Genomic DNA, 25597 nt, shown 5'->3' with positions numbered 1-25597 from the left:
AAAAAACCAACAATCCTAAAGAATTCTTACTTCAGATCCCAATTGCAATAAGAATCATGTTTCAAAAAGGCTTTGCTTTCCAATAAGAATTGTTTTGTTTCCAAAAATAGGACAAATAACAGAATGGCAACACAATCAACAAGTGAAAGACTTGAAATTAATCATGAAAAGGGTAAGGAACAAACCTGAAAGACAGATAAGAAAGAATTTGACAGACAATGTGAGACAATGAAAAGGGAGAAGCAAAGACGTCCCATTATCCTTAATTAAACTGAACTTTCTAGTAGCTTTCAAGTCTAATACTATTTCTATACAATCTCCGAATCCACAGGAGGGGTTCCCACGCTCACAGGCGTCAGATTCTCTAAAACTGTATGTAATAAAGGCTACAAACCATTTCCCCACCCTCCTCTCAGTACATAAACATCTATTTTACACCTAATTACAGTGGTGGGGAAACATAAATCCCGTTGCTGGTCCATGATCCCTAGATTCAGAACTCTGCTCTAAATTCTAACATTCACTTACAGAAAAATACATCTATCAGCAATACATAACTCAGGACCCTGTCACCACAAGCTCAGCTCATAGAAACTGGTTATCTCTTTCCTTAGTCCAGCCCACCAAAACTCAGTTCTCTTTCTACAGCTCACCACGTTTAATGATTCCTTTCACTGGGGCTCAGAGGCCAGAAGCCCCAGGGTATCTCTGGCCCCTGCCTTTACATGTTCAATTTGTTGTCACCAAACAAAAATGCCTCTCATGTTAGTTCCGCTCCAGACCGCAATACTCCCGTTGTTTCCTGAGCAAAATAATATACATGTACACAATGCATTTGTGACTGAATAAATAAGTTCTAAATACTGAAGTGAGAAGGAAAAAAGTAAACACATTTTTTACTCTCACGAAGCTCAGAGATGTTGGGGGTGAGGAAGCATAATATAAGAAATTAAAATACAATGTGAAAAAAAAATGCATGATAAAAGTCCTCAACTTAGACAGCAAGGAGTCAGAGAAGGCTCTTAAAAGGCCAAAACTCCATTTCCTAGAAAACTCTAATCCACCTCATAAGCTCTACGGTTAATGTCACACAGTTAGCACTAGCTCGTCTTGCTTTGTCCTTCAGTTATTTTCTGTGTTTATGAACTGCCTCCAAAAATAGATGCTAAGTTCCCTGGGGTCACAGACCGTAACGAATTTCTGTTTCCTCAAAGACCCAAACTGTGCCTCTCGCAAAGCAGGAACGCAATCACTACGTGTCAGCGGGCCACAACTAAAGGATGGGGCAGAAAAGAAAAACAGTCACCGAGACTAACAGAGATGGCTAGACTTGGCACACTTAGGTAATACACACGTCAAGTGGGCAGAGATACAACTTCAATTTCAGAAAACCAACCACATTTCTTTCTGAAGGGCACATCTGCTACAGAGAGGGGAGATAGGTTAGAGGAGAATGGAAGGGTCTCTCAGATACACACAAAAGGCTTCTTCCAATTTCCTCAAACGTGCGTGGACGTCTCCTCTCCTGCCCAGCCCTGGGGAGGGGGCCAAAGGTGCTAGAACGCCGTTACTCCCCTCCCTTAAAGTTGCGCGTCTCAAGGCCGCAGGGCACGCGCGAGGGGGGCGGCCGGGGTCGACCTGGCGTTTGCCCTCTCCCCCCTTCTCTTACCTGCTTGGCCAAGAACCTGCTCAGTTCGCTGCGGCTCTTCTCGTTCTTGGCAGCGAGTAAGCGCAGCGGTGCGGCCGCCACCTCCAGGAAAAGATGCTCCATGACCGCAGACCCTCCGCCCCCGGCGGCCATCAGGGCTCCCTACTTAGCGCTGGGAGCCCCAGAGCAGCCGAGGTCCCGCGCTGGTGGTGTAGGCAACTACGCCCCCAGGGAAATCAGCCCCGGCTGCCCCGCAAACACCGGGAAAACGCAGCACACGTGGGGGAGCACGCGGCGCTCTGCGTCATCAGCCCTCGACCAAGACCGCCACGGCGGGGCGGCTCCAGCCCCGCCCCCTCAGCAGCGGAAACAGCGGGAGTCGCTACCGCCCCAGTTCCGGGAGGGCATTTGAAGCGGACATAGCTACCGTGTTTTGGTTACACTACTGCAGTGATGGTAGGTCTCGGAGACCAGGGGTGGCGGGACAGCGAGGCAAGAGATTCCGCTAGGCGCGGAAGCGAGGGAGCCTGTACCGGCATGTGACTTTCAGCCCACAGTACCTCTCTCCTGTGGAAATCCACAAACAAGTATGACCAGCAAACCCAGCGTTGTTATTTTTTAAATATTTTATAATGTTTATTTATTTTTGAGAGAGAGAGAGAAGGAGATACACAGAATCTCAAGCAGGGAAGCAGGCTCGAGGCTCTGAGCTGCAAACACAGAGCCTGGTGCAGGGCTGAAATTTCAGGAACTGCCAGATCATGACTTGAACGGAAGTCCGAGGCTTAGGACTGAGCCATCCAAGCGCCCCATCTTGCAGTAATCTTAATATAAATATTGGAAATAAGTGTTCAGTTAGGGAATACTTAAGTAAAATAGGGTATATACCTTATATTCTGACATCATTAACAAGAAGAGAATCTGAAAGTTTATGTGATGTTCAGGAACAAGCCAAAATAATGAGAAGGTCAAGCTAAGGTTGCTTTGGGGAGTGTTGACAACCAAGGAACCTGTGGGACCATGCTCTGATAATGAAAATGTTTCCTTATCTTCCTCTTGGTGGTGTTACTCTGGTAGATAAATTTTAAAAAGCAAAAAAAACCCAAAAAATTGTACACAAGACTTGTGCACCTTCTGTAAACTATATCCCTAAAAAGTGTTTTAAAGGGGGTAGGTTTCTAATAGCAAGTGTATACCATGATTCAATATTTTAAGAAGGTATTTGAGCGGTGCCTGGTTCAGGTGGTGGAGCCTGAGACTCTTGATCTTCGGGTTGTGAAGTTCAAGCCCCATGTTGGGTGCAGAGTACATAAAAATAAAATCATTTAAAAAATGTGTTTGAATTTGAATATTTCCTCCTAGGGTTTGAAAGTTTGCTTCTGTGGGAACTCAAACTCAAACACAGAACTTTCAGAACTAGGGAACTGGAAATGGGCAAAAAACGTTCCCACATAAATAATGTTTTTAAAATTCCCAAGAAGATAGGGGGCACCTGGGTGGTTCAGTCGGTTAAGCATCCGACTTCGGCTCAGGTCATGATATGGTTCGTGGGTTCGAGCCCGCGTGGGGCTCTGTGCTGACAGCTCAGAACCTGGAGCCTGTTTCAGATTCTGTATCTCCCTCTCTCTCTGACCCTCCCCTGCTCATGCTCTCTCTCTCTCTGTCAGAAATAAATAAAACATTAAAACAAATTTAAATTCACAAGAAGATAGAAAGGGTTTCCTGAGGACATAGCACAATGGTATGAAAAATTACCCACTGAGGAATTACCCATTTTTCCGCCTGGGTATCATGACATGTACTTGTTTTTTGTTTTTTGTTTTTTTTTTAATGTTTTATTTATTTCTAGGAGAGAGAGAGACAGCGTGAACAGGGGAGGGTCAGAGAAAGAGGGAGTCACAGACTGAAACAGGCTCCAGGCTCCGAGCTGGCAGTCAGCACAGAGCCCGACACGGGGCTCAAACCCACGAACCGCGAGATCATGACCTAAGCGAAAGTCGGACGCTTAACCGACTAAGCCACCCAGGCGCCCTCCACATAACATACTTTGCTAAAACTATCTGTTATCCACCATCAGTTTCCCCCCATATTTGCCTTCTCACAATTTGCCACCCCCAGAAATTCAAAGTTCCTTTCCTTTGTTTTGTCACTTCTCTAAAAATTTATTGTTCTTTTTTTAAGATGTTACATAAGCTCAAATTTTAACTACCCTCTTTGAGTTACTGATCTCTGAGTCCTCCTATGTGTATGCATGATGCACCTGTTAATAAGTTGATGTTTGTTTTTCTTTTGTTAATCTGTCTCTTGCTAATGTATTTTATCAGGCCCAAGCCAGAGAACCCAAAATGGGTGAGAAAAATAATTTCTTTTCCTACTTTACAGTACCAACTTACAGAGACCTCCACTGACCAGTGATGGTACAGTTTGAGTTTCAGTAAAGATAACGATTGCAATGAATTGACACATGTTATATATGTTTAAATCTATGACTTACATAATAATATTTTTATTTTAAAAATGTTTTATGTTTATTTATTTTTGAGAGATCATGAGTGGGAGAAGGGCAGAGAGAGAGAGGGAGACACAGAATCAGAAGCAGGCTCCAGGCCCTGAGCTGCCAGCACAGAGTCGGACGCGGACTCACACCCACCAGCTGGAGATCATGACCTGAGCCGAAGTCGGGAGCTTAACCCACTGAACCACCCAGGCACCCCCATAATAATGTTTTTAAAACTGGTTACCTTTGGGGGCACCTGGGTGGCTCAGTGGGTTAAGCGTCCAACTCTTGATTTCAGGTCAGATGATGATCCCACGGTTTTAAGATTAAGCCCCACCTTTGGTCTGCACTGAGTGCAGAGCCTGTTTGGGATTCCCTCTCCCTCTCTCTCTGCCCCTCTCTACCCTCCTCAAAAATAAACTTTAAAAAATTAAAAAATAAAAAGAACATAATACCACAAGTAGTCTTCTCCAAAGTATCAAAAGTCCAGATCTAGCTGCCAACATGCAGAAAATAAAGAGAGCAGAGAAATATGTTAAACTGTACCATGAATATGTAATTGGCAAAATCCAGACTGTTAGGAGAGTCTACAAGTCAAAACACAATTTTTCAAGATACAAACTTTTTTAAAATTTATTTATTTATTTTGGGAAAAAGAGAGAGTGTACATGTACACACACAGGTGCCCACAGGAGACAGGGGAAGAGAGAGAGGAGAAAGAATTCCAAGCAGGCTCAGCACTATAACTGCAGGGCCTGACTGAGGGCTCAAACTGACAAGCCTCAAGATTATGACGGGAGTGAAAATCAAGTCAGACACAACCGACTGAGCCAGTCAGGTGCCCCTCAAGAGGTGAATTTAAGAGAAAGAAAGGGGGTCACTTGGGTGGTTCAGTTGGTTGAGCGTCCGACTTCAGCTCAGGTCATGATCTCATGGTTCATAAATTCAAGCCCCGCATCAGGCTCTGTGCTGACAGCTCAGAGCCTAGAGCCTGCTTGAGATTCTGTGTCTTCCTCATTCTCTGCCCCTACCCCAGTCACGCTCTGTCTCTCAAAAATAAATAAATGTTAAAAAAAAAAAAAAAAAGAGGAAGGGGCTGACTCAGTTGGTAGAGTGCACAGTCCTTGATCTCAGGATTCTGAGTTCAAGCCCCATGTTGAATGTAGAGATTACTTAAAAATAAAATATTAAAACTTAAAAACATTAAAAATTAAATAGAGGGGCGCCTGGGTGGCTTAGTCGGTTAAGTGTCCGACTTTCCCTTAGGTCATGATCTCACGGTTCGTGGGTTCGAGCCCCACGTCGGGCTCTGTGCTGACTGCCAGCTCAGAGCCTGGAGCCTATTTCAGAGTCTGTATCTCCCTCTCTCTCTCTCCTAGAAATAAATAAAAATATTTTTAAAAAATTAAGTAGAAAAGAAAGATATGGGAGCGGAAACTGTGAATTATGAGACTGCTACTGTTTGTGTCCAAAATTAATGGTATTTGGAGGCAAAGAGTTTGGGAAATAATTAGCTTTAGGTAAAGTCTTAAGGGTGGAACACCAATAATGGGATTAGCGCCCTTGCAAGAAGAAACCAGAGCCTAATCTCTCTTTCTGCCATGTGAGCATTCAGTTAGAAGGCAGCTGCCTACAAACCAGGAGGAGAGCTCTCACCAGACACCGAATTTGCCAGCACCTTGACCAGCCCCCAGAACTGTGTAAAATAAATGTTTGTTGTTTAAGTCACCAGTCTGTGGTATTTAATCTAGCAGCCTGAACTGAGACTTATGACACTTAGCAAATTTTTATAACACAGGCAAAACTAAATTATAGTTTTTGGGAGGAGAGGGGCTGTGTTTGGGGTAGCTTATAGAAAAGCTTCTAAGTTTGATTGCATGACCTGGGTGGCAGTTACAATGATATTTACCTAATAATATTTCATTAATATATGCTTGTATTGTTCTGCAACATAAATGGTTTTTTTTTTTTAATGAATACAGAAAATGTAAATAAAAACTAAAAAATTGTGGGATTCAGACCTTAGGACACATCAGAGGTAAGAGTTCTCATTTCTCCCAGGTGCTCTTTTTTTCTTTTTTTAAGTTTATTTATCTATTTTGAGAGAGGAAGAAAGCGAGTGACAGAGAGAGAGAGAGAAAATGAGCAGGAGAGGGACAGAGAGAGAGAGAGAGTCCCAGGCAGGCTCTGCACAGTGGGGAGCCCCACAGGGGGCTCGAACCCACAAATCATGAGATCAACCCCTGAGCTGAAACAGAGTTGGATGCTACACCGACTGAGCCACCCAGGCACTCTTCTTCAACTTCAAATTACTGCTGTCAAAAAATTATTTGTGCTTCAGGAGCACCTGGCTGTCTCAGTTGCTGAAGCATGCAGTTCTTGATATTGGGCTTGTAAGTTTGAGCCCCTCATTGGGTATAGAGATTACTTAAAAGTAAAATATTTCAAAAAATTATTTGTCTTATTAGGATATCAGAAGTGTTATATGAAGTTGAGAGAGCCCTAAAACAGCATCCAAGGAACTCAGCCATTAGTTGTACTTTTCCATTAGCTAGCTGTGTGACCTAGGTTAAGTGACTTAACTTTCCAAGGCCTTGGTTTTTCTCTAGAAGTTCTGATTCTGTGTCTGTCTCCCAGAGTCAATAAATACTCTTGGAACACAGGAAGTGCTATATTCATCTTTGTATCTCACACGGTGCTGACATACTTGTCTCATACATAATATGCATTTAATCAATGTCCAATCCCTCCAGGTATTTAGATGACTGAGAAAACCACAAAGTAATTAAATCATTTGTGCACATTATAAAAATAACATGTTTAGGGGCGCCTGGGTGGCTCAGTCACTTCCGCTCTGGTGATGATCTCCAGATTTGTGGTTTCCAGCCCCACGTTGGGCTCTGTGCTGACAGCTCAGAGCCTGGAGCCTGTTTCAGATTCTGTGTCTCCCTTTCTCTCTGCCCCTCCCCTGCTCATGCTGTCTCTCTCTGTTTCAAAAATAAATAAAAACATTAAAAATTTTTAAAAATTTTAAATAAATAACACATTTAGAAACTGTTGGCTGGCTCAGTTGGTAGCATATGTGCCTCTTGATCTCTTGGTTGTGAGTTTGAGCCCCCATTGGGGGTAGAGATTACTTAAAAATGAAATCTTTAAGAAAGGAAGGGGGAAAGAAACTGTGGCAATGATTTCTGTATCTACTTATAAACTGTGTAAAAGCATATACAAATTAAGAGGGTTAATTTTCCTTGCTGAAAATAAAAGAAGAAATGCCTCCTCTCCCCACTTTACCTCATTCTTTTCTTTCAGAATTCTTTTCTCTCCCCCTCTTTTCAAATACAGGTATATTTTTAAAAAAATAAGCCTGTTGCCTGTTTTACAACTCGGGAATTTTCTTCAAGGACCTGGAAGCCATCTCTCTGTAATGAAATCATCGCCAAGGAAGATAATGCCTAGTTGCCCAATTTCCGGGGAGATAGGTCTAACTTGTTACCTGACTCCCAATTGCAAAACCTACCTAATGCAATGGATTACAGCCACTTGGCTATTGTTAAATTAATTAAACAAACAGGCCATTAGAGTGAGGTGGCTCTAATGCCTTGGTAGTCTTCCTAAGCAAGTCAAAATCTAAGTCTGGTGAATGCCTGAAGGTTAGGTAAATCAAAACACTAAAGGGGGGCCTGGGTGGCTCAGTCGGTTGAGCCTCTGGCTTCAGCTCAGGTCATGATCTTGCGGTTTGTGGGTTCGAGCCCCACAGCAGCCTGAAGTCTGTTTTGGATTCTGTGTCTCCCTCTCTCTCTGATCCTCCCCTGCTTGCACGCTCTCTCTCTTAGAAATAAATAAAAAACATTAAAAAATTAAAAAAATATATTTTATAGGGTGGTGCCTGGGTGGATCAGTCAGTTGAGCTACAACTTCAGCTCAGGTCATGATCCCACAGCTTGTGAGTTCGAGCCCTGCGTTGGGCTCTGTGCTGACATCTCAGAGCCTGAAGCCTGCTTCAGATTCTGTGTCTCCTCTCTGCCCCTCCCCTGCTTGCTGTCTCTCTCTCACACAAAAATAATAAACATTGAAAAAAAAAAGATTTCATTCACAGCTTAATGCTTTTTGGGTATACAGCTTTTCCCTCCTGTGATACATATAATATTAAAATCAGTGAGTTTACAACAAATAAACAAATAAATTTGTATTCCTTTTATCCTGTTAATCTCCCTGTTGTCAATTTATTTCATAGATGCAATTATGAACCTATAAGGTAGAGGGGAAGACTTTCTTACAGTAGTTTCCCCTTTTCACTATCTTAATGGTATCTGTTGATGAACTAAAATTCTTAACTTTTTTAAAGTTTATTTATTTATTTATTTATTTATTTTTGAGAGAGAGAGAGAGGGAGAGAGAGAGAGAGAGAGCATGCATGCAAGCAAGAAAGGGGCAAGGAGAGAATCCCACACAGGCTCTGCACTGTCAGCACTGAGCCCAACATGAGGCTTGATCTCATGAACCTTGAGATCATGACCCGAGCCAAGATCAAGAGTTGGTCACTTAACCAACTGAGCCACCTAGGTACCCTCTAAAGTTCTTAATTTTTTTTTTTTACTGAAGTTTTTTATTTATTTTTGAGAGAGAAAGAGAAACAGACCATGAGTGGGGGAGGATCAGACAGAAAGGGAGACACAGAATCCGAAGCAGGCTCCAGGCTCTGAGCTGTCAGCACAGAGCCCAGTGCGGGGCTCAAACTCACGAACTGTGAGATCATGACCTGAACCGACGTCGGACTAAACCGACTGAGTCATCCAGGCGCCCCTAAAGTTCTTAATTTTTAATAAAGTTCATTTAAATAATGTTTTATGGTTAGTGTTTTCTTGTCTTGTTTAAAAAAAATCTTTGGCTGCCTCAAAGTCATTAAATTATAAGACTTCTATTTTCTTCTAGAAGCTTTATGGTTTAGCTTTTACATTTATTTATGTACTATATTATTATTATCATTACAAATATTTTTTAGTGTTTATTTTTGAGACAGTGTGTGTGAGTGGGGAAGGGGCAGAGAGAGAGGGAGGCATAGTATCCAAAGCAGGCTCCAGGCTCCCCACTGTCAGCATAGAGCCCAACGCAGGGATTCAACCCATGAACTGTGAGATCATGACCTGAGCCAAAATTGGATGCTCAACTGACTGAGCCACCCAGGTGCCCCTATTTTATTTATATTAAATATTTATTTATTTTGAGAGAAAGAGAGAGAGAGAGAGAGAGTAGGAGAGAGGCAAAGAGAGAGAGAGAATCTCAGGCTGGCCCTGTGCTGTTAGTGCAGAGCCCAATGCAGGCTAGATCTCACAAATGGTGAATCAGTTGTTTAACCGACTGAACCACTCAGGTGCCCCAAATTTTACATTTAAATCTGTAATCTGTCTTAAACTAATTTTTATGTATGGTGTGAAGTACAGCACAGTAAATTTTTAACATTAATTTTTTTAAAGTTATCTAAATGCCCAATGGAACTTAACTATCCCAAGATCAAGAGTCTCATGCTATACCGACTAAGCCATTCAGACACCCCTTTTCTAAAACATTAATTTTTTTAAGTAATCCAGAGTTTATTTCCATATGGATATTCAGTTGCTTTGCATCATTTACTGAAAAGACAATCCCTTTTATTTTTATGTAAAAGAATATTTAAATTCTTGTCCTTAGGAACTATAAAGACTATATACATGATTTGGAAATGAGCCTGCACTAAATAATGACCAAAGAAGAATCATCTATTCTATGGCTTGTCTTTGGTCTGGTCTCTCAGAAATATAATGTTATCAGCTATAATTATTGTTGCTTGTTGCCTTACATTATTTTTATCTGTATATTAACCATAGTGTACTTTCCCCTCCACATAAATTCGGGCCCTCATTTTCACATAGAAACATGCCACATCTCTGAGGCCAGGTCAGAATGCTGATACTCTGTGCCATGGTGTCTCTTGACTGACATTAACCATTTGGTATGTTTCACTTTCCCCTGATTGCCACAACTCATTTGTTGCTAGAGAAACTATTGTGACTGGGGCTTTCTCTTCCACCTGGAAGACAATCCTTTATCCACGGAATTGCAGCGACACCTTTATCACAAACCAAGTAACCCTATATGTGTGGTTATGTTCCTAGACTCGCCATTCTGTTCCATTAGGCTATTTGTCTTTCCACATTGTCATAAATACTGTAGCTTTATAGTGAGTCTTGAAATCTGGTTGTAGTAGTCAGGATTCTCTAGAAAAACAGAAGCAATACAAGACATGTATGTATAAACAAATATTTCCTATAATATCCTGTTATATGTATTTTATGTATATGGAATTGACTCATGAACTTATAAGGTATAGGAAGTCCCATGATCTGCCATCTGCAAGCTGGAGACCCAGGAAAGTTAGTGCTGTAGTTCTAGTCTGATTCCAAAGATGTGAAACCCAGGAGCACTAATGGTGTAAGTTCTAGTCCCAGAGCAAGAGAAAAATCAATGTTCTGTTGTGCCCGAATTGTCCCAGAGACCTTCAAGGAACCGGCACCGATGCAAGTACAAAAGGGTCTTTATTACAAGCTCGAGCAGGGGCTCACCCGCCTACCGGTGTAGTGGCAGCAAGGAGAAGCCTCGAACAATGGCGAGCAGGGTTTTTATGGGGTAAGGGACAGGGGTGTTACAGTGCACACGTTGTACATATCGCATCATCACATAAGCACCAGTCATAATTGTACAACACCCACGGTTATAGTTTTGACCATTCAGTATCCGTGAGGCATCGGTTACTTTTGGCAGGACCCAATCATGACCTTTGAGAATCCTTTGAAAATGACCAATTATAAGTTGAGTTCAAAGGACCTACCTGGGGTTTAGGCAAGCAGTGGGTGATTGGCCAGTTTGTACAGAGTAACTACCTGCAGTTTCCAGCCCTGACTCAGACCACAGGAATGTTACACATTTCTTTTGATTGGCTGATCCAAGGGTGGTCCTGAGGGTGGGTTCAACTGAAACTTTTCCTGGAACTGGGGCTACGTGCAGCCCGAGGTTGCTCTTAATGGAGGACTTAATTTCAGGCTCTTTAGTTCCAGATCTTAGTTCCAGATCTAAATCAGGAAGAGAATAAATTCTCTCTTCCTCTACCTGGTTGTTCCATTCAGAACGCCAATTGATTGGGTAATACCCACATTGGTGAGGGCAATCTACTTTATGTGTGTATATATGTATTTAAATGATTTTTTTAAATGTTCATTTATTTCTGAGAAAGAGAGAGAGAGAGAGAGAGAGACAGAGTCCAAGTGGGGGACAGGCAGAACAGAGGGAAACATAGACTCTGAAGCAGTCTCCAGGCTCTGATATGTCAGCATAGAGTCTGATAGGGGCTTGAATCCATGAACCACAAGGTCATGACCTGAGCTGAAGTTGGATGCTTAACCATCTGAACCACCCAGGTGCCCTATTTTTTTTTATTAAAAAAGGGTTTTTTTTAGATGTTTTTTACTTGAGAGAGAGAGAGAGAGAGCAGGAGCAGGGGAGGGGCAGAGAGGGAGACAGAATCTGAAGCAGGTTATAGGCTCCAGCTGTCAGCACAGAGCCAGATGCAGGGCTCGAACTCACAAACTCCTGAGATCATGACCTGACCCAAAATTGATTCCTTTACTGACTGAGGCACCAGGCCCCTTTAAGGCAATCTACTTTATTCAGTCAACCATTTTAGGCAGAAACACCCTCACAGCCATACCTAGAAACAATATGTAACCAAACTTATGGGCACCCTATGACCTAAGTAAGTTGGCACATAAAATTAACCATTTCACTGCTCACTGACAGTGTAAGTCCTCTAACTTTTTCAAAAATATCTTGGTTAGGCACACCTGGGTGGCTCAGTCAGTTACGTGTCTGACTCTGGATTTTGGCTCAGGTCATGATCTCATGGTTCATGAATTTGAACACCACATTAATTTATTATAAAAAAATTAAAAAAATAATAAAAATAAAATCTTAAAAAATGTTCTGTAGATTGAGTAGGTCAATTGCATGTGAAGGAGTACCAAGAGATGAGACTTTAAAGCAGAGGGTCAGCAAACTACAGCCCATGGACCAAATCTTGCTCATTGACAGCTTTTGTACATTTTGGTCTATGAGCAAGGAATGGCTTTTACATTTTTAAGTGGTTGGGAATACAATCAAAAGAAGGATAATATTTTGTGACAGGTAAAAAATATAAAATTCAAATTTTAGTCTCTATAAATAAAGCTTTATTGCAACACAGCCATAGTAATTTGTTTATATATTATCAGCGGCTGCTTTCACTAAGCATCTTGGTTCCTAAAAATATTAACACATTACATACTTCTTTATCTTACAACATACATGAAATAGTTTCAACATTACAATATTGAGACTAACAGTAAAACTACTGCATAAAGTATAAGATTCCTTTGCAGTTCTTTTTGTGCTTGGAATATATCCCACTAGTGATGTACAGTCAGAGCGCTGTGTTCAAATGTCACTTGAGTTAATTATTGGTTTGAGTAGTTATATTTCTCTTATTTACACAGTTTCATTTATTTCAATTTATTTTCAATTTTTGCATTTTTTCTTTCTGATTTAAGTTTTTGAATATATAGAACATTTCTGTGATTCAAAAGCAAAAGGTTATAAAAAGGCAAACTCAGCACTTTACAGAGGTGAAATATATGGTATGTGAATGATATGTCAGTAAAGCTTTTATCAAAAAAAATAAAGCTGTTATTAAAAAAGGAAGAAAAGCCACGTATATTTGCATGTGAAAATACTAAAATGGAAATTTTTTTTTTTTTAAAAAAGGCATACTCAAAGGAGTTCCCCTTCCCTTTGTTTCTCCTCCAGCCAGTTTTCTTCCCTGAGGAATTACCCCCCCAAACCCCGCCTTTTTTTTAAGTAGGCTCCACACCCAGCATGGGGCCTGATGTTGGGCTTGAACTCAATCCTGAGATCCACAACTGAGCTGAGATCAAGAGTCCATCTCTCAACCAACCAAGCCACCCAGGCACCCCAAGTTACCTTTTTATTAAGTTACCTTTTTACCCTTCGTGTGTTTTTTATGCAAAAACAAGCAAATGTATGTACTGCTTTTCTTTTACTCGTTTTTTTCTTGTATAAAAGCTAGCATAACATAATGTACTTTTCCCTTCCTTAACGCTATACCTAGGAGATTACCCAATATAAGTACATATAGACATCTTCAAGAGTTGCTTTTTCTCTGTTGTTATTTTAGTAAGCTTTATACCCAACGCAGGGCTTGAAATCACTACCTCAAGATCAAGAGGATCGAGTCACATGATCTACTAAGCCAGCCAGGTGCCCCTAGAAGTTGTTTTTTGTTAAGGCAACATTTGCAATTGTGAGTTCAGGCTTAATAAAACATGTAACTGTGTTACATTTCTTTGTTTTCTTAAAAAAAAAAAGCCAAATAACTTCAGTTGAACAAACTTCCCAATTTGGCATTAGTTGAGGTCTTTCCAAGCAAATACTTTAAAATGTGTTTATACATAAAACAAATGTTTATTTTTGAGAAAGAGGGAGGGAGGGGGAGAGAGAGAGAGAGAGAAGGAGGGAGAGGCAGAGAAAGAAGGAGACAGATTCCAAAGCAGCACTATCAGCACAGAAACACAGAGCGCTACATGGGAAAGAGGGAGACACAGATTCCAAAGCAGAGCTATAAGCACAGAGCCCTACACCGGGCTTGAACTCATAAGCTGTGAGGTCATGATTTGAGTGGGGGAAGCCGGAGGCCTAACCAACTGAGCCACCTTGGTGCTCCAAAGCAAATATTTTTTTAAACCAATCATTATTTTCTATTCAATGTAAAGTTTTTAAGAGGTACCAGTAAAGTGAGAGGTTTTGTAAGTACATCAATAATAAGGCCACTCTTCTCTGGTGGATAATTTTGGGGGAAAACTTCAGTTATTTATTTATTTTTCCCGCTGCCCTCCCAAACTTCAGTTATTTTTGGGATATGTATTTTACATCTCAACTAGTATTTTTTTATGAAAATCATCATTATGCATTTATGCTGAAAACCAATGTTCCATCAATTGCTAAATTAGTTGATTTCATCTCCTAGGTATTCTAAAATCTATCCTGTTATCTATCATTTCCTTCAGATCCTCATTTTCTCTAACCTGATCTCGTAAGAGCATCTCAAAATTCTCCTCAAGGCCAGAGGATTCTAATAATGCAAATCAGATCACCACCACACCAAGCATAAAATCCTTTAGTGGTCCCCAATGCCTCATCATTTAAAGATAAATTCCGAGCTCCTTGGCATGCATATATATATATATATATATATATATATGTATGTATATATACACACACACTCTTTCAATTTCTGACCCATCTTCCCCACCAGTCTCATCTTACACTTCATGCTCCAGCAACAATAAACACCTTATGGTTGCACACCCTTTACTCTTTCCGTCTCCACTACCTGGAAATGCTTACCTATCAGACTGACTTCTCAGACACAAAGCGATTGGGGGAGAATCTAGGAAAGCAGTGTTCTCCCAGAACATATTCTGCCAAATGGAGGTATTTTCGGAAAATTTAAAAATATATAATGAGTCGATATGACAGTTGCAAATTATTAAAATGGACAAACTGGAGGAAACGGTTAGAGATCAAGATGAAGATCCCAATATCAGATAGCAGAGGAAGTTGTCTTTGTTTTACTTCCCCACCAATCAATGGCGTGGGCCCCGCCTTTAGACTCTACCCGCACCTCTATTTTCTGTTTGTTCTATAAGACAATTCAGGTATTCTACCCTCTAAAAAAAAGCTCTCCTGTTGCTCTGTTTACCCCAGTTTACCTGGTATCCCCTCTTCAAAGCTCTCAACACCCTGGCTTAAACTGTTTGCTTATTATGCAGGAAAAGTGTCTGAGGGCAGGGAACAGTGCTTATTCATCGTTACCGAGCCAGCGTCCAGCACCACTTCTAGCACGCGGTTCATACTCAAGAGAACTTAGAGAATAAAGACTAAATAAATAACAGGACCTTAGAGTTTACTTTCCCTTTCATTAAAGAGCTTCTCCCAGACTCCACCCTTACCTTCTCCAAGCCACACCCCTTCCGTATTTATGCCCCGCCCCTTCCTCCAATGGCGTAGGGCCCGCCCCTTTCCCTTAAACTCTGCACCAGCTTACGAGAGTTTGGCGCCAACCGTGGTTTTTTTTTTCACCCTCCTAAAGGCGGGAACTAGTTATGTGCGCCGGGACGTGCTTTACGTCTGGTCTGATTGGCCATGGGTGTTCAGTCCCGCCTCCGCGTCTTGAGTGTGCTCTGGCATTGGTGGAGATGCCAGGGAGCCCTCGGTGTCCAGAAGGGAGCTCCGGCTACCTTGGGCTGGGCAGGACGGGTAAGTTGATGTGGGGGTCCCGTCCGCTCGGGGCTGTTAGGGATAAACTGCATGGCGCGGTAGTGCCCCGACCAGAAGCGAGCAGTTTTCGCGGAGCCCAAGAGTCGAAGAGAATCACCGAGTCGGGGAAGCGGGGGGGCGCGCCTGATGTCCGGGCCCTCAGGTAGTCGCGTTCCCGCCGCCCTCGGGTGTAGTGTCTGGGCTAGCATTCGCGTTCCTCTGTGGTCCCTCTAGAAGATCCAGGGAGGGCTTGGGATGAGAGCATGTAGGAACTGCCCTTTCAACCGCTTCTCCCGCCCCTCCCCCCCAAAACCAATCTTGTCTTGGAATGTACTTCTTAAGGCTTTCGGATGGGATTCTGGAGGAATGGGTCTTTCCTAAGTGTAAGGTGATCATTGATGTTGGTTGTTTTCGAGACTGTTATACCCAGAGAAGTTATCATGATCTCCACAACGCCTAGGACCGACCATACCTAACACATAGTTGACCCCAACTCAGATGTTAATGTAGAATATGCAGAATCTCAGAATTTGTACCTCAGGGATCGAGTTGGCGTTGACTCTGATTTTTCCCGTCTTTCTCAGATTTTTCCCTGGTCTTTTCCATTCTCCGTAGCTATAGCTCTAAACCTCTTCCCTTCTATATTGCCCCTCCCCCATCTTAGCGCTTCTTTGGTTGGAGGAGGACAGAGACCAGGACAAAAAAATCTCCCTACCCCCACCTCCCTTATCTTCTAGCGTTTTTTCCCATTTCACAAGAAGTGGCTTTCTTTCAAAGAAAAACATACATACTTTTCTCTCATGAATGTTCTTGATTTTGTCATTAGCTGCAATCTAATCCCAGATATGCCATTTATCAGTTGTTTGACCTTGGGGCAAGTTTCTTAAATCATTTGTTACCTGTTTCCTCACATGTGAAACGGGAAAAAGAATAGTATGTACTTCTTGGGACTTTGGGAAGATTTAAATTAATGTATTTGGAACATTTAAGGTGCTGGCACGTAGTGTTCAGTGTATGTAGTGTTTGTTATTTTCCCTTTACTTTTCTTTAGGGCTTGGTTTATTAGATTTAGCCTTTCCCATGAGCCTTAGGAGACACTCTTTTTCTCCCCTGGCTTTTTCCTGTTTTCCTCTATAAATGTTTATTTCATTCCTATAATGTTTTTTAAGGAAAATTTTCTTTTTAATGTTAAAATTTTTTTTTTTTTTTCTGAGAGGGTGAGAGAGAGAGAGGCAGCGTGAGCAGGGGAGGGTCAAAGAGAGAGGGAGACACAGAATCCAAAGCAGGCTCCAGGGTCTGAGCCAGCTGTCAGCACAGAGCCAGTCGCGGGGCTGGAACCCATGAACCGTGAGATCATGACCTGAGCCGAAGTCCAAAGCCCAACAGACTGGGCCACACAGGCGCTCCGGAAATTCTTCTTTAGACTTTTTAAGACATTGTCCTATCACAAAAGGCTAGATGATCCTCCTCTCATGTGCTTTGTCTTCACATCTGAATCCATTGGAATTATTTCTAAAATGATTATGAGTGATCTTGCCACTCTTTTCCTTGATCACCATGGTTTTAAACATGTAAACCTTTGCCTTTACACTACTTAGCTGCAACACCCCTGTCAGTAGTCTCTCTCACTATATATTGAGGTCTCAATTAGGGAAGGTGAGAGCAAGTGTGAATAAAACCCCTCTTTCCAAGAGATTCTGATACATAATCCTTCCTCTTTTCCCTCCTCCCTTCTATTTTAGGAGAATCACTGGCTTTTGTGATTTCAAGACAGTAATCTCAACTCTACCAATTATGTTTTGTCTTTTGTGCCACATACTTGAGTTTCCAGTTTTCTGTTAGACATTTTCACCTGGACGTCATATTAATTTATCATGTCTTCTTTGGTTCTCTATTTCAATTAAAAGCATGACTACCTTGTTACCAAAGCTAGGAACTTCGTAGTTGTCGTTAATAAATTGGGGATTTCAGTAATTCAACAAATATGTTTTTATTACCCACAAACTTGTAAGGCCCTGTCCTGAGAGCTGGGGATACAATGGTGAACAGAACAGAGCCAGTCCTGGTCTTCATGGCTCTTACATTCCAGTGGGTGAGACGGACATTTCTTAGGAATCTCACAAAGATGTAATTATAAACTGAAAAGAGGCCTTATTGAGAAAGGACACAGTGATAAAAGAGTATGTAACAAGGGGCTGACATAGTGGAGAGAGAGGGTAGCCAGGGAAAGCTCAAACATTACTTAAGCCAAAAGACCAGCAATGAGTTAAGTGATAGTAGAGCGCTGAGGAAAGAGCACTCCCAGCAGAGGCGCTGTGGTGGGAGGGAACAAGTAGCATGGTTGAGGAGCTGAAAGAAGGGCAGTATGATCAACAGTGCTTGCTGGGAAATGGGGAAGAAGAATGCATACTATTTGGAATTGTAGGCAGAGGCCAAGTCTCTTTGGACTTTGCAAGTAGAATTGTGACAAAAATTTTAAATCTTAAATTAGCAGGAAGCACTGAAGGGTTTTAAGTAGAGGAGGGAACATGATCAGATTTGCATTTTGAAAAGACAACTCAGGCTGTGGTTTTGAAGTAGTCAAGAAATGGACATTTGAGGGGCGCCTGGGTGGCTCAGTCGGTTGAGTGTCCAACTTCAGCTCAGGTCATGATCTCGTGGCTTGTGGGTTCAAGCCCCATGTCGGGCTCTGGGCTGACAGCTCAGAGCCTGGAGCCTGTTTTCAGATTCTGTGTGTGTCTCTCTCTCTGCCCCTCCGCGGCTTATGCTCTGTCTCTCTCTCAAAAAGAAACATTAAAAAAAAAAAAAAAAGAATGGACATTTGAACACACTTTCCATTAAATCTTTTGATTCTGTCACAGAAATCTCAGATCTGCTTCTTTATTCCCTCTGCTGATAACTTAGCCACACCTCATTGTCTCCTGCACTGTTTTAATACTCTTTATCTTTTGCTTCTAATATTTTCTATATTCTTCTTGCTAGACTTAAATTCCTGGAATGCAGATTTGATCATGATATTCTCTTGCTTTAAAAACCTTCAGTTGGGGTGCCTGGGTGGCTCAGTCGGTTAAGTGTCCGATTCCAGCTCAGGTCATGATCTCATGGTTCGTGGGTTCAAGCCCCGGGTTAGGCTCTGTGCTGACAGCTAGCTCAGAGCCTGGAGCCTGTTTCGGATTCTGTGTCTCCCTCTGTCTCTGATCCTCCCCTGCTCACGCTGTCTGTCCCTCTCTCTCTCAGAAATAAATAAAACAAACAAAAAACAAACAAACCTTCAGTGGTTTCTCCCATTCTCTCCTGAACGAAGTAGAAGTATCTTAATTGTGTAAAATATCATCTGACTTCTAAAATCTCATTTCTCTCTTGCCATTTGCAACTACATAGATGGAACTAGAGGATATTATGCTAAGCGAAATTAGAGAAAGACCTATCATATGACTTCACTTATATGAGGATTTTAATNGGGAGATGGGTTAAATGGGTAAGGGGCATTAAGGAATCTATTCCTGAAATCATTGTTGCACTGTATGGTAACTTGGATGTAAATTAAAAAAATAAATTATTTTAAAAAATAAAACCTCATTTGTCAAATTCTAATCTGTGGGTATTCACACCCATACTTACTTGTGAGCTCACAGATGTAGTGGGGAGATGGTATCAGGAATTGTGTTTGCAAAGAGGAACCCAGTTTCACTGAACCTTGGGATCTTGTAAACCTTGGTATAGTGAATTATGGGGCTAGAAAGGTAGGCAGTAGTGTGTTTAAAGGTAAGGCATTTAGGCTTTATTCAGTAGACATTGGGAAGTAATGGAAAGTTTTTGAGCAAGAAGTAATAATGAGCAGAATTGCTTCAGAAAAACCAATCCAGCAATTGTGTGTAGCATGTATTTGGATAGAGGAGATAATTAGATAGCTATAGTGGAGGCTAAAATGAAATACAGAAGGAAAGAATGAGGATAAATGGGAGAAACATTGCAGACTAGTATCAGTAGGCTATTAGGGAATGAATGCTAGTGCCAGTCAAAGAAGTAGAGATGTCAGGAGGTGACAGATGTTGATGGAAAGATGGTCTCTTTTGGTTTTCATCTTGGTGAGTTGGGACTTACAGGAATGTGGTTATTAACTTCAGCATCTTATTGCTGACTGTTGGCTTGTGTTTTAGCACTAACAGTTCCTAGTTTCAAGGGCTGTGAGGTGGCAGCAGAGGAGTCAATAAATCTGATCTGGTACCCCTACTTTTTGTGGCAGTACTTACTCTTTATCCCTTACCCCCTTGTGTATAACCCAATGTAATAAATTTTGCTTTGTAGGTATAGAAAATAAGATATTGATGTCCAGGAGTTGACTGCCTTAAGACAGCATTCAAATACATTTTTATAAGAGCCCAGTAGCATTTAGAGCTAGTTAGGTGTTACTGAAATTGTAATAACCACAGCTCTGTGAAATCCTTTCTGTGAGCTTTTCATGGTCAATGAGATCATGAGATAGTATGTGTTAAGATACTAAGTTTGTGGTAAGTTGTTAGAGCAGCAGTAGGAGACTAATGTGCTCAGTCACTCTGTGCATATTTTATGTACTCAATAGTCACATGTGGTTAGTATTATATTGGACAGATCAGATACAAAACATGTTTGTCATTATAGAAAGTTCTTTTGGGCAGCACTGGACTAAAAAAGGTAATTCTTAGGGCATCTGGCTGGCTTAGTTGGTGGAGCATGTGATTTGTGGTCTTGGAGATTGTAAGTTCAATCCCCACGTTGGGTGTGGGGATTTACGTAAAAATAAAATCTTAATTAACAAAATTTAAAAAATTAAAGAAGTAGTTCTCAAAGTGTAGTCCTTGAACTACAGATTTTCATGTCTCAGTCTAGACCTACAGAATCAAGAATTGGGGGAATTGGACCCATCAGTCTTGTGTTCTACCTCCTTTAGATGTTTCTGATGAATGCCAAAGTCTAAGAACAACTTCCTTCCCTTTCCTTCCTTTTCTCCCCTCCTTCCTTCCTTTCTTCCTTCCTTCCTCCCTTCTAGCAAGTGAGCAGAGAAGAGGCAGAGAGAGAATTCCAAGCAGGCTCTGGACTGTCAGTGCAGAGCCTGACGGAAGGCTTAAACCCACGAACGCTGAGATTGTGACCTGAGCCAGAACCAAGAGTTGGACGCTTAACTGACTGAGCTACCCAGGTGCCCCTAAGAACAACTTTAGAAAGCAGATGATTACAATGGAGGTAGCTAAATGTAATGATGCATGCAGCATGTCAGTACAATAAGGGAATGAAAGTTGACTATCTCCAGAAAAAGGGGTTCTCTTTTATGGTGGCTGGGTTGGGAAGAGGATGAGCAGACCAGGCAGAAAGATAGAAAGAGCAAGATATTGTGGAGTTGAGGTTCATGGCATAATTCAGGATCTGTAAGCACAGACATTTCTGCTTTAATGTATGTATTTTTTAAAAACCTTTGTTCTGTAACTCACTAAAACAGGGTTTACAGAGAAAACAGGGGCAGAATAGTCAAAACTTGTCTACTCGTTATTAGAACACCAACAGGAACAATAACAATTTTAATTAAATCATTGACATAGTTAAGTAAAATTCCTAATGAATATCTCAGTAAATATAGATCTTTTCTTAAGAAAGAAGACAGATGAAAAAGATTGATGGAAGGAGGAAAAGGAAGAATTGAAGCTGTTGATTTGTGGGGACAAGAACAGAGGGACATAAACAGCACAGGTTGCAGGTTTGAAGTGAAATATTGTGATGCCAGACTAGATGGCTTTGGCTCATTGTCTGGTGTTTGGGTTATTTCTCCCCCAAGAAAGATTGAGGAAAACCATGCTTACACCCTTGCAAGACAGCCTGTTACTGTACTGAGACAAGAGGCAGAAAGGGGAGTGATGGGCACCTAGGGTAAAAGCATCAGCATAAGACTAGATTCCTTCAAGGGTTGCTGCATTTAGCTACTATTAATGGTGCAAAACTGTAATGATCTGGGGAGAAACCTGTGTGAGCCAGTATAATTTCTGCATTACACTAACATCATTTCTCTATTTCTCAATAATGTGTGTGTTGCCTTGCATTATAGAAATAGGCTATGGTAAAGGGTGCCTGGGTGGCTTAGTTGGTTAAGCCTCTGACTTGATTTTGGCTCAGATCATGATCTCATGGTTCATGAATTTGAGCCCTGTGTTAGGCTCTGTGCTCACAGCACAGAGCTGAAGCCTTCTTGGGGTTCTCTCTCCCCCCACCTCTCCCCTCCCCACCCTTCTCTCTCAAAATAAATAAGCATTAAAAAAAAAAAAAAAAAGGAATATGTTGTAGTACAGAATCTCTCATGTAGCCAAACAGGGTAGGTTAGAAGAGCAGTGGAAGATAGAAAAGTAGTGATATTTCTGGAAAGGCCTTGTAGTTCTGTGCTAGGGAAGCTTAATTCAATAATGTTGTTTTGGGTAGCTCTTAAAGGCCTTTTGATCTGGGAGTGAAACACTGGTTACAAGTCAACATGATTTTGGCTTTAGTGTGGAAAGTGGTAGAAGGAAAAAGGTGTTGGTAGTACAGAAACTAGCTAGGAGACTAATAAGTGAGAAAGAATTATATTGGAAACTGGAATGACTGAGTGGAAAGGAGACGTTAAGTTTGAGAGATTTAAAACTAAAATCACTGAGAATTTGTGACCACTTGAAAGTGAGTGTGGAGGTAAGGAACGAGTCAAAAGATAATGGGAGTTTGTAGCTTGAGAATGAGTTCAGACAGGAGATAATTGTTTATATTTCCCATATCCATGCATCTACCATATTTGCTTTCCTTCATTATTATGCCTCATATAAATATCCTTTTCAGTCTCAAACTCTCCATCTTGGTTTATGTTATTATGTGGATGCTTATAGTAGCCTCCTTCCCAGTTTATTTTCCTATACTTTGTCTTTCTAGTTCATTCCACACATTAATCTTTTCATTTCTTTATACCACTGTTTCTAACTCAAAAACCTTCAGTGCTCCTGTCTTCTGAAAGTTCAAGGCCAGATTCCTTAGTCTGACATTTAGTATCTTCTGTTTGACTCTAATGAAATTTGACAGTCTCATTTATCTCCCAGTGCTCTTCTGAAATCCATCCATATATGCCTTCCCTCCAAAGTTAATGGTGTTCTCATTTGGAATCTACATATTTCCACAGAAACCTCCCACTACTCCATTGATATACATTCCATACATTCCTTCTTCCACAAAGCAAGTCATCAGCAATATATATGCTTTTATTCTTCACACATCTTTGCTAACATTTGGGAGTGTATAGTGGCTAAAGGGGGCATGAGTAATACTTCTAGGGTGCTGGCAATGATCTGTTTCTTGATCTGTGTGGTAGTTAGATGGATGTGTATAGGTTGTCAAAGATCATAGGACTATCTACTTACGATTTGTGGGGTTTTTTTTTTCTGTATTTATGTGATACTTCAATAAAAGCTTACTTCCTTTCCATCAGAATAAAAAATGTCCTGACTCTCCTTCCTATGCCTTTTACATTTCAATTTAATTTTTATGGTCACTTGTTAGTTTGACTAGAATTGTATTGAGTTGGGGAGAATTGCCAACTTTGGTATTGAGTTTTTCTAAATACGATTGAATTATATTTAGATCAGAAACAGATTGTTTTTGTAAATAAAGTTTTACTGGAACACAGCCAGACCTGTTTATTCACATGTTGTCTTTGGTTGCTTTTAAGCTTCAGTGGCAAGGGTAGGTGGTTGTGACAGATCAGATGGCTTGCAAGCACAAAATATCTACTTTCTGGCTTTGTAAGAAGAAAAAGGTTTCTATGCCCCTAATTTAAGCCTTTCTTTCTTTCTGAGAATTTATTTATTTATTTATTTATTTATTTATTTATTTATTTTTTCAGAGAGAGAATGAGAATCTTAAGCAGGCTCCACACCCAGCTGTGAGGTCATGACCTGAGCTGAAACCAAGAATTGGAGGCTTAACTGACTGAGCCATGCAGGTGCCCTAGTTTAGATCTTTTATTATTTTCTCCATGAAAGTCTTACACATCTTATATTAACTTCTGTATACCTTATGGTTTTGTTGTAAATATCTTTTTATCAGTTATATTTTAAAACTTTCACGGGGTACCTGGGTGGCTCAGAGTCTCTCACTCCCTCTCTGCCCCTCTTCTGCTCTCTCTTCCTNCTTAAGGGACCCCTGGCTGGCTCAGTTGATTGGGCATTCAACTTTGGCTTGGGTCATGACCTCTTGCTTTATGAGTTCGAGTCCCGCATTGGGCTCTGTGCTGACAGCTCGGAGCCTGGAACATGCTTCAGATTGTGTCTCCCTCTCTCTCTGCCTCTCCCCTGCTCACACTCTGCCTCTCTCTCTGTCTCAAAAATAAATAAACATTAAAAAAAAAACATAAACCTTAAAACTGTTTTTGTTGGCATACAGGAAAGCTGTTGTTTTTTTGTGTGTTTATCTTACATTCAGCAACTTTGAAAAACTCTTATTAATTCTAATAATGTGTAGACTTTGTACATAGGTAGCCATAGTGTGAATAATGTCAGCTTTCCTTCTTTCCAGTTCTGTGTCAATTCATGCCTACTCTTTCAAATACAAATAAGCTTGACTTCAGAGAAGATGCTTCTATGGTATCATCATCATGTATGATGTTTAGTATGAGGGGTTTTTTTTCTTGTAGTAGAAATATATCCTTTATCAGTTTAAAAAAGGTCCCTTAAATTTTCATAAACTCCCAAGTTTGCTAAGAGTTAGTATTGAATTTGTCATATGCTTGTCCTGAGCAGATGTTAAGATGATCATATTTTCTCTCTAATATGATGAAATATACAAATTATTTTTTTACCAAGAGAGTATTGGTGGGAATGGTTTTGGATTTATGGTAAAATTCAGAAGTCCAGGGATGCCTGGCTGGCTTAGATAGAGTGTGAGACTCATCTCAGGGTCATGAATTCAAGTCCCCATCAGGTGTAGAGCTTACTTTAAAAAATTCAGAAGTACAGAGGAATACTGTCTAGCATGCTACATCTCCCTCCCCCAGTTTTCTCTGTTGTTAATGTCTTATTACAGTATATTAGTATGGTACATTTTCTTTTTTCTTTTTTTTTTTAATAGTTTATTGTCAAGTTGGTTTCCATATAACACCCAGTGCTCATCCCCACAAGTGCCCTCCTCCATGCCCATCACTCCCCTTCCCCTACCCCCCACTCCCATCAACCCTCAGTTTCTTCTCGGCATTCAAGAGTCTCTCATGGTTTGCCTCCCTCCCTCTCCCCCACTATTTTTCCTCTTCTTCTCCCCCATGGTCCTCCATTAAGTTCCTTCTAATTCTCCTATACGTGCAAACATATGGTATCTGTCCTTCTCTGCCTGACTTATTTTGCTCAGCATAATACCCTCAAGTTCCATCCATGTTGCTACACATGACCAGATTTCATTCTTTCTCATTGCCATGTAGTATTCCATGGTATAGATAAACCACATCTTCTTGATCCATTCGTCCGTTGATGGACATTTAGGCTCTTTCCATGTTTTGGCTATCGTTGAGAGTGCTGCTATGAACATTGGGGTACATGTGCCCCTATGCATCAGCACTCCTGTATCCCTTGGGTAAATTCCTAGCAGTGTTATTGCTGGGTCATAGGGGAGTTCTATTAATTTTTTGAGGAACCTCCACACTGTTTTCCAGAGGGGCTGCACCTGTTTACATTCCCACCAACAGTGTAGGAGGGTGCCCGTTTCTCCACATCCTCACCAGTATCTAGAGTCCTCTGATTTGCTCATTTTAGTTTGGTATGTTTTCTGTAATTAATGAACCAACACTACTTTTTAAAGTTTTTCTTTAAGATTTTATTTTATTTTTATTTTATTTTAGAGAGAGAGAAGGTTCATGTGGGGAAGAGCGGCAGAGGGAAAGAGAATCCCAAGCAGGCTTCATGCTCAGTGCAGAGCCCAGTGCGGGCCTCAGTCCCATGACCTTGGGATCATTACCTGAGCCAAAATCAAGAGTCGGGACATTTAACTGGCTGAGCCACCCAGGTGCCCCATCTTTTTTTTTT

The 25597-nt window shown here is 41.1% G+C and overlaps 2 protein-coding genes across 5 annotated transcripts in view; one reads left to right on the top strand and one right to left on the bottom strand.

Annotated features, from left to right (window-relative positions):
- The window catches only part of MDN1 (midasin AAA ATPase 1), a 166802-nt gene extending 164928 nt beyond the window's left edge, over positions 1-1874 (bottom strand). For both annotated transcript variants that reach the window (XM_077750370.1, XM_077750369.1), the window contains exon 1: positions 1670-1874. In XM_077750370.1, coding sequence (XP_077606496.1) covers positions 1670-1801 — 132 coding nt within the window. In that variant the 5' untranslated portion in view covers positions 1802-1874. The remainder of the gene's footprint in view (positions 1-1669) is intronic.
- A 13605-nt stretch (positions 1875-15479) lies between these two features.
- The window catches only part of CASP8AP2 (caspase 8 associated protein 2), a 36890-nt gene continuing 26772 nt past the window's right edge, over positions 15480-25597 (top strand). For 2 of the 3 annotated variants that reach the window (XM_077750238.1, XM_077750236.1), the window contains exons 1-2: positions 15480-15545; positions 23431-23529. The gene's annotated coding sequence lies outside the window, so the exon portion shown is untranslated. The remainder of the gene's footprint in view (positions 15546-23430; positions 23530-25597) is intronic. The other variant, XM_077750237.1, reaches the window with a different exon arrangement.

This window comes from Crocuta crocuta, unplaced genomic scaffold, assembly GCF_008692635.1.
Source record: "Crocuta crocuta isolate KB4526 unplaced genomic scaffold, BGI_CrCroc_1.0 scaffold9, whole genome shotgun sequence".
Taxonomy (NCBI): domain Eukaryota; kingdom Metazoa; phylum Chordata; class Mammalia; order Carnivora; family Hyaenidae; genus Crocuta; species Crocuta crocuta.
Note: the sequence above shows the minus strand (reverse complement) of the source record. Positions and strands in the feature narration are given on the sequence as shown.